Source organism: Passer domesticus, chromosome 27 (genome assembly GCF_036417665.1).
Source record: "Passer domesticus isolate bPasDom1 chromosome 27, bPasDom1.hap1, whole genome shotgun sequence".
NCBI lineage: Eukaryota > Metazoa > Chordata > Aves > Passeriformes > Passeridae > Passer > Passer domesticus.
In genome coordinates this window covers 4,226,550-4,234,683 of record NC_087500.1, presented here as the reverse complement: position 1 = coordinate 4,234,683, position 8,134 = coordinate 4,226,550, and the positions used below count along the sequence as shown (strand labels likewise).

The 8,134-nt window shown below is 64.6% G+C and overlaps 2 protein-coding genes across 2 annotated transcripts; both read left to right on the top strand.

Moving 5' to 3' along the window:
* The first annotated feature begins 347 nt into the window (after positions 1 to 347).
* TCAP (titin-cap) lies at positions 348 to 2,492 on the top strand. The gene is made up of 2 exons (XM_064400033.1): positions 348 to 1,133; positions 2,198 to 2,492. Exons 1-2 carry the CDS (start codon positions 988 to 990, stop codon positions 2,451 to 2,453), a joined length of 402 nt encoding a protein of 133 aa, XP_064256103.1. The 5' UTR covers positions 348 to 987; the 3' UTR covers positions 2,454 to 2,492.
* A 1,543-nt stretch (positions 2,493 to 4,035) lies between these two features.
* On the top strand, positions 4,036 to 7,192 carry PNMT (phenylethanolamine N-methyltransferase). The gene is made up of 3 exons (XM_064400031.1): positions 4,036 to 4,728; positions 4,860 to 5,067; positions 6,620 to 7,192. The coding sequence occupies exons 1-3, from the start codon at positions 4,575 to 4,577 to the stop codon at positions 7,053 to 7,055; spliced, it is 798 nt and encodes a 265-aa protein (XP_064256101.1). The 5' UTR covers positions 4,036 to 4,574; the 3' UTR covers positions 7,056 to 7,192.
* The last annotated feature ends 942 nt before the right edge of the window (positions 7,193 to 8,134 follow it).

Below are 8,134 nucleotides of genomic sequence, written 5' to 3'. Positions count from 1 at the left end.
CTGCACAGCCCCCCCAGGCTCTGCACAACCCCCCAGCTCTGTGCACACACAGCCCCCCCCCGGGCTCTGTGCACCCAAAGCCCCCCCAGGGCTCTCTGCACCCCCCTTGGGGGGTCTTGGGGGTGCAGCCCCCCTCCCCAAATCTGTGGGGTGTGAATTAAAGCCTTGCACTGTTTGCAGCTCTGTGTCGCCAGTGTGGCTTTTGGCACCCAGTGGATGGAGGGGGTGGGGATTTGGGGTCACCCTGAAACCCCCCCCGGTGCTAAAGGGGGGTGTCCAGGCTCCTTGGGCCACTGGCCGTGGGTGGCACTGGCCCTGGGTGGCACTGGCCGTGGGTGGCACTGGCCGTGGGTGGCACTGTCCCCCACCCCGTGGTGGCACCAGCAGCTCCATCCACCTGGAGCGTTTCTGTCTGTCCCCAGTGCCCCTCCAGCCCTGGGTTCATCCCCTGGGGTGGGACCCCCACACCTGGGGGCTGTCACCAGCCATGTCCCCTCTGTCACCAGCCACGTCCCCTCTGTCACCAGCCACGTCCTCTCTGTCACCAGCCACCTCCACATGAGCCCTGTGTCACTGGCACCCCACTGTTGGCCCTACAAACACCCATTTGGGGGTCCCTACACCCCCAAACCCCTGTCCTGTGGTGGGGGGACCCCAATGTCCCTCTGAGGTCGGCAGCGTGGGTGGCACAGAGCTGGCACAGAGCTGGCACGTGTCACCCCAGCGCCGTGGGGCACACAGGGAAAGGCCAGACGTGCCCTGGGCGGGTGCCAGGGCGGGTCCCGCCGCTGCCATCACGTTGCTGGCAGGGTCTGCCCCTCGTCCCCGAGGCGGGAAGGGGAGGGGACACACCCGTGGGTGCCACACACGTGTCCGAGGTGCCACCCCCCCTCCCTGGCAGCGCTCGGTGCCAGCGGCTCGTCCCAAAATAGCCCCAGCGGGGCCATAAAAGCAGGGCGGGCACTGGGGGGGGGGGAAAGAGGCACCATGGTGGGCCCTGGCGTGGTGGGGGGCTCCAAGGGGGGGCTCTCGGCCCGCCTGGGCTGCCGTGTGCAGGAGGAGGACGTGGGCAGGAGAGAAACCTTCAGTGCCGAGTGGCTGGACCTGGAGCTCAGCTCCCGGCCCGAGGACGGGTGAGGGGCACGGCCAGGGGGGTCCCAGGGGTGCCAGGGGGGTGCCAGGGGTGCTGGGGGCACGGGGGGCACCGGGTGCTGGAGGATTTGGGGGGCTTTTTGTGGCTTTTGAGGTTGTGGGGGGCTCCAAGGGTTTTGAAAGGTGGGGTTGTGGGGGGCTCCGAGAGTGTCAGACTTTGGGGTTTTCATTGTAGGGTTTTGAGGGGCTCCTGGGGTCCCAAAATTGGGGGTTTCCATGGGATTGTGGGGGGTTCCAAGTTCTCAAATCGTGGGGTCTCCATTTTGGGGTTTTGAGGGGCTCCAAGGGTCCCAAATTTGGGATTTCCATGGGGTTGTGGGGGGCTCCAAGTGTCTCAAATTGTGGGGTTTTGATTTTGGGGTTTTGAGGGGCTCCAAGGGTCCCAAAATCGGGGGTTCCCATGGGGTTGTGGGGGCTCCGAGTGTCTCAAACTGTGGGGTTTTCATTGTAGGGTTTTGAGGGGCTCCAAGGGTCCCAAAATTGGGGGTTTCCATGGGGTTGTGGGGGGCTCCAAGTGTCTCAAATAGTGAGGTTTTGATTTTGGGGTTTTGAGGGGCTCCTGGGGTCACAAAATATGGGGCTCCATGGGTTTGTGGGGTGGCTCCAAAATTTGGGGGTTTCCGTGGGGGTTTGGGGTTTGTGGGAGACTCCAAGGGGGCTGATGGGGATTTGGGCAGCCCGAGGGTCCCAAACTTTTCTGTTTCCAGGGAGTCTTTGGGCCCCGAGTGTCCCAAATCAGGAGGTTTCCAGGGGCTCTTGGAGCTTTGGGGGTTTCCAGGGGTCCCTGTGGGGTCAGGGCAGCTCCAGGGAGGTGGTGGGGGGGTTTCCAAGAGGGACTGGGAAGGTCCTGGGAGGAGAAATGGGGATTTTTATGGGGCTGGGGGAGGCGGGGGTTCCACAAGGGTCCAGGAGAATCTGCGCCTCTCCAGAGCCTCCCGTGGGTCGGGGGGGTTCTCTGGGGGTCCTGACGGGGTGGGATGACCCCGAGGGGTCAGAGCGGGATGTGAGGGTCCGGCTGGCACCCCCACGAGTGCCCCGTGCCCAGGTGGTGCCGGCGGGAGGCGGACGCGCAGCGCCGGGAGACGCTGGAGCAGCGCGGGGCCGTGCGGGCGCTGCAGCAGCGCTCGCCCTGGGGGCTGCTGCGGGTGGGGGTCCTGGGCCAGCCCCTCACCCAGCACCTCCTGCCCTACGCCCGCACCCTCCCCGTGCCCCTGTTCGCCCCCTCGGACCTCCGCGGTGCCAAGGCGGGGGTGCCCCGCACCCTCTCCCGCTCCCTCTCCCACGAAGCCCAGCGGGGCTGAGCGAGGGGGCCGGGGGAGGTCGGGGTGGGGGGGGGGCTTGGGGGGTGATGTTGGGGGGCTGGGGGGACCCACAGGGGCTGGGTCCGCTCAGCCGCCCCGAAGAGGCAGCGCAGGAAGGCGGGGGCAGGTGGGGGTGGGCTCCCATCCGCTTGGGACCCCCCACCCCGCTGCGGGCGTCGTGGAGGCCGGTGGGGATGAGGACCCCGCGGGTCGGGGGGCTCCCGCCCTTCGGGGGGCTCCCGGCAGCCCCGGCGTGACTCAGTTTCCCTGGCGAAGAGAAGGGAAGGAGAGGATGAGGAACGCTGAAACCCTGGGGGGGGGGGCGGGGGGCTGCGGTGGGGTTGTGCAAACCAGGGTGGTCTTTGTACGGCAATAAAACGCCTACCTTGGCTCGGCAGCGTCTTTTTGGGGGGGTTACCAGGGGTGGGGGGCGAGATTTAGGGGGAGAAGGACCGTGTGTGGGATGTTCACGGGGAAACTGAGGCACGGCAGCTGGAGGGACGCGGTGTCTTATGGGACTGGGGGATCTGGGTCGGGGGGGCTTTGTGCTTATATAACCCCCCCCCGCATCGCCCACCCGGTGCCAGGTTCTGCAGTGCCCAGATTAGCTGTTCCCACTCCGGATCCCGCTGTCCCTGGGTCCCCGCCAGGCGCTGTCCCCCCCCCGGGCCCGGCCCCGTCCCGTTCCTTCCTCCCGGGAGCCGCCTGTCCCTGCACATCACCCCTGCAGCCCGGGCACGGGCGGGGTTTGGGGGCTTACAACGCCCCCACCCCCAAATGGGGGTCCCACCCTGCTCCTTATCCCGGGTGCTGGGGGCACTGGGAGCACTGGGGGCACTGGGAGCGCTGGGAGCACTGGGGGCACTGGGGGCACTGGGGACACTGGGAGTGCAGGGAGCACTGGGGGCACCAGGGGCACTGGGAGCACTGGGGGCACTGGGGGCACTGGGGGCACTGGGAGCACTGGGGGCACTGGGGGCACTGGGGGCACTGGGGACACTGGGAGCACTGGGAGCACTGGGGGCACTGGGGGCACTGGGAGTGCAGGGAGCACTGGGGACACTGGGAGCACTGGGAGCGCTGGGGCACTGGGAGCACTGGGGGCACTGGGGGCATTGGGGGTACTGGGAGCACTGGGAGCACTGGGGGCACTGGGGGTACTGGGGACACTGGGGGCACTGGGGGCACTGGGAGCACTGGGGGCACTGGGAGCTGGCAGAGGTGCTGCTGGCTCCTGCCAGAGCTGGGCTGAGATCCAGCACGCTCAGCTCAGGGGTGATGGAGAGCTCAGATGGGCCCATCCCAATCCATCCCCATCCCAATCCCCTCCTCATTCTAATCCCTTCCCATTCTCATCCCCATCCCGTTCCACCCAAATCCCTCCACATTTCCATCCCCCATCCCATCCCAATCCCTTCCCACCCCCATTCCTCACCATTCCTGTCCCTTCCCATCCCCATCCCAAACCCCACATCATCCCAATCCCTTCCATTCCCATCCCAATCCCCATCCCTTCTATCCCCACCCCAAACCCCACATCATTCCAACCCCTTCCTGTCCCCATCCCATTTTTGCCCCTCCATCCCAATCCCTATCCCAGTCTCTCTCCATCCTCATCCCTCTCCCACCTTCTTCATCCTCGTCCCTCTCCCAATCCTTTTTCATCTTCATCCCTCTCCCACTCTCCTCATCCTCATCCCTCTCCCACTTCCCTTCCATCTTCACGCCTCTCCCAACCCCTCTTCATCCTCCCCCCATCCCAATCTCTTCCTCCTCCCCCCTCTCCCAATCCCCCTCCATCCTCATCCCCTGCCGCACTCCTGAGCTGGGGCAGCACACAGGGGTCACAGCCGCACCTCGGGGTGTGGGGTCACCATCTCCGGGGCTCGGGGACAGGACCCCCGGACCCCCGGAGCCCGGGGAGGGCGGCGGAGCCCGGGATCCGTTATCAGCTCCGGCCGCGGCCCCGGGGCGCTGGCGCTAACCGGGTTACGCGGGATGGATGATGGATGCAGGGATGCGAGGGGGATGGACGGGGCCGTGGCCGCTCCCCGCCGCCCCCCCGGGCCCGGGCAGGGATAAAAAGCGGCGGCGGCGGGGCCGGAGCCGCAGCCCCTCGCCATGAGCAGCCCGGCCGCGCTCCGAGAGGGCTACGAGCACTTCGACCCCCGCGCGTACCTGCGCAACAATTACCTCCCCCCCCGCGCCGACTTCTCCTCCGAGGAGTTCGTGGTGCCCTGGAAGCTGCGATGCCTGGCCGAGACCTTCGCCAGCGGTGAGAGGAAGGCGGCAGGGGTGGGGAAACTGAGGCACGGAGCACCCGCGGGCAGCTCCTCTGCTCCTGCCTGGTTCCCCCGGATTGTTGTGGGGATCCCCCGCTCCCCATCATGTCCTGTCCCCTCTCAGGTGAGATCCGAGGGCGGATGTTGATCGACGTGGGCTCGGGCCCCACCATCTACCAACTGCTGAGCGCCTGCGACCACTTCGAGGAGATCGTGGCCACCGATTACCTGGCGGTGAACCGGGAGGAGCTGGGCCGGTGGGCGCGGGGCGAGCCCGGCGCCTTCGACTGGAGCCCCTTCATCCAGCACGTTTGCAAGATCGAGGGCCGCGGGTAGGGGGGCCGGGGGGAGCCCTGGAGGAGGGGGGTGCCGGGGTGGGGTGGTCCCTGCTGGGTTGTGTCCCCAAAATCCACGGGATCACAGAGCCGGGTCCTCGCAGATCGCTGTAGAGCAATGTCCCTGGATCCTGGGGATCACAGCCACGTTCTCCAACAGATGCTGAGGGGATCCCTACAGGACCACGTCACCAAAATCCCCTGGCACCACAGCCCCACATCCTCACAGACACTGTTCCCAAATCCCATGGGTTCCCTGCGGGATCCCAGCCTCAGATATCCATGGAATGCTGTCTTGTGCCGGGGGATGAAGGGTTGATGCCCACGGGAGCCTGTCCCTGTGGGTGCCCAGTTGATCCTGCTCCCAGCTCCCTGTGGCTCTCGGGTCAATCCCTCCTGGGTCCCATCCCCACATCCCTGCAGCTGCTGGGTGGATCCCCAGGAGATCCTGTCCCTTTGTCCCTGTGTGTGTTGGGTTTGTCCTGGTGCAATGCTGCTCCTGGGTCCCTGTGGGTTCTGGAATAGGCATCCCACCCCACAGCCCCGCAGGATCCTGTCCCCACACCCCTGTGTGTGCTGGATTGACCCCATCCCCACATCCCTGTCTGGATCGATCCCATCCCCACAACCCTGTGGATGCTGGATTGACCCCATCCCCACATCCCTGTCTGTTCTAGATTGATCCCATCCCCACATCCCCATTGATACTGGAGTGATCCCATCCCCAGATCCCTGTGGATGCTGGATTGATCCCATCCCTATATGCCTATCTGGATCGATCCCATCCCCACATCCCTGTCTGGACTGACCCCATCCCCGTATCCTTGTCTGGATCCATCCCACTCCCACACCCCCATGGACACTGGACCGACCCCATCCCCACATCCCCTTGGATCCTGGATCCACCCCATCCCCACATCCCTGTCTGGACTGACCCCATCCCCACATCCCTGTGTGGATTGACCCCATTCCCACATCCCTGTCTGATCTGGATCCATCCCATCCCCACACCCCCATGGACACTGGACCGACCCCATCCCCACATCCCCTTGGATCCTGAATCCACCTCATCCCCACATCCCAGTGGATCCTGAATCCACCTCATCCCCACATCCCTGTCTGGACTGACCCCATCCCCACATGCCTGTGGATTGACCCCATTCCCACATCCCTGTCTGATCTGGATCCATCCCATCCCCACATCCCCTTGGATGCTGGATCCACCTCATCCCCACATCCCCTTGGATGCTGGATCCATCCCATCCCCACATCCCCTTGGATCCTGGATCCATCTCATCCCCACATCCCAGTGGATCCTGGATCCATCCCACCCCTACATCCCCTTGGATCCTGGATCCATCCCACCCCCACATCCCAGTGGATCCTGGATCCATCCCACCCCCACATCCCAGTCGATCCTGGATCCATCCCATCCCCACATCACAGTGGATCCTGGATCCACCTCATCCCCACATCCCAGTGGATCCTGGATCCATCCCACCCCCACATTTTCGGGGCCAACCCCCTCCCCACTCCCCCCTCTCCCCAGGGAGCCGTGGCAGGACAAGGAGCGGCGCCTCCGGCAGCGCCTCCGCCGCATCCTCCCCATCGACGTGCACCGGCCGGAGCCGCTGGGAGCCCCGCTGCGCCCGCGGGCGGACGCGCTGCTCTCCGCCTTCTGCCTGGAGGCCGTGAGCCCCGACCGCGCCGCCTTCGTGCGGGCGCTGACCCATGTGGGCAACCTGCTGCGCCCGGGGGGCCACGCCGTGCTGCTGGGGGCCCTGGGCGAGTCCTTCTACCTGGCGGGCCCCGCTCGGCTGCCCGTGGTGCCGCTGCGGGAGCCCGACGTGCGGGAGGCGCTGGCGGCCGCGGGGTTCGCGCTGCGGGAGCTGCGCTCTTACGCGATGCCCGCCGCGCTCCGCACCGGCGTGGATGATGTGGAGGGGGTGTTCTTCGCCCACGCGCAGAAAGCGCTGGAAAGCTGAGGGGAATGGCCGGGAAATGGCCGGGAAATGCCTGGGAAATGGCCGGGAAATGCCTGGGAAATGCCTGGGAAATGGCAGCCAGCCCGGCAGCGCCAGGGGTGCGGTGGGGTGGAGGCAGCGCCGGCTGGATGGGGACAATAAAGGCTGAGGATGGTGACAATACAGGCTGATAATGGTGACAATACGGGCTGAGGTTGTGGCAGAGGATGGGGACAATACAGGCAGAGGATGGTGACAATACAGGCTGATAATGGTGACAATAAAGGCTAAGGTTGTGGCAGAGGATGGGGACAAAAAAGGCTGAGGATGGTGACAATAAGGGCTGAATTTGTGGCAGAGGATGGTGACAATAAAGGTTGAGGTTGTGGCAGAGGATGGGGACAATAAAGGCTGAGGATGGTGACAATACAGGCTGAGTTTGTGGCAGACGATGGTGACAATACAGGCTGATAATGGTGACAATAAGGGCTGAGTTTGTGGCAGAGGATGGTGACAATAAGGGCTGAGGATGGTGACAATAAGGGCTGAGGTTGTGGCAGAGGATGGTGACAATAAGGGCTGAGGATGGTGACAATAAGGGCTGAGGATGGGGACAATAAGGGCTGAGGTTGTGGCAGAGGATGGGGACAATAGAAGCAGAGGATGGTGACAAGAAGGGCTGAGGATGGTGACAAAAAGGGCTGAGGTTAGTGCAGAGCGATGGGGGACACCTTACAGGCAGAGGATGGTGACAATCACAGGCTGATAATGGTATCAGGGCTGAGGTTGAGGGCTGAGCGGACAATAGAAGCAGAAGATGGTGACAAGAGGGCACAGAGGATGGTGACAAGAAAGGGCTGAGGCATGGTGACAATGCAAATTTGACGGATGGTGACAATAAAGGATGAGGTTGTGGGCAGAGGATGGTGACAATAAGGGCTGAGGATGGTGACAGTAAAGGCTGAGGCTGTGGGGAGGGGGTGCAAGGAGATCTGGGGGGGTCAGGGACCCCTGGGTGGGGAGAAATGGGGTACAGGGAGGGGGAATGGGGCGAGAGCAGCGTGGGAAATGGGGTGCAGGGCAGGGGGAGGGTGGGAGGG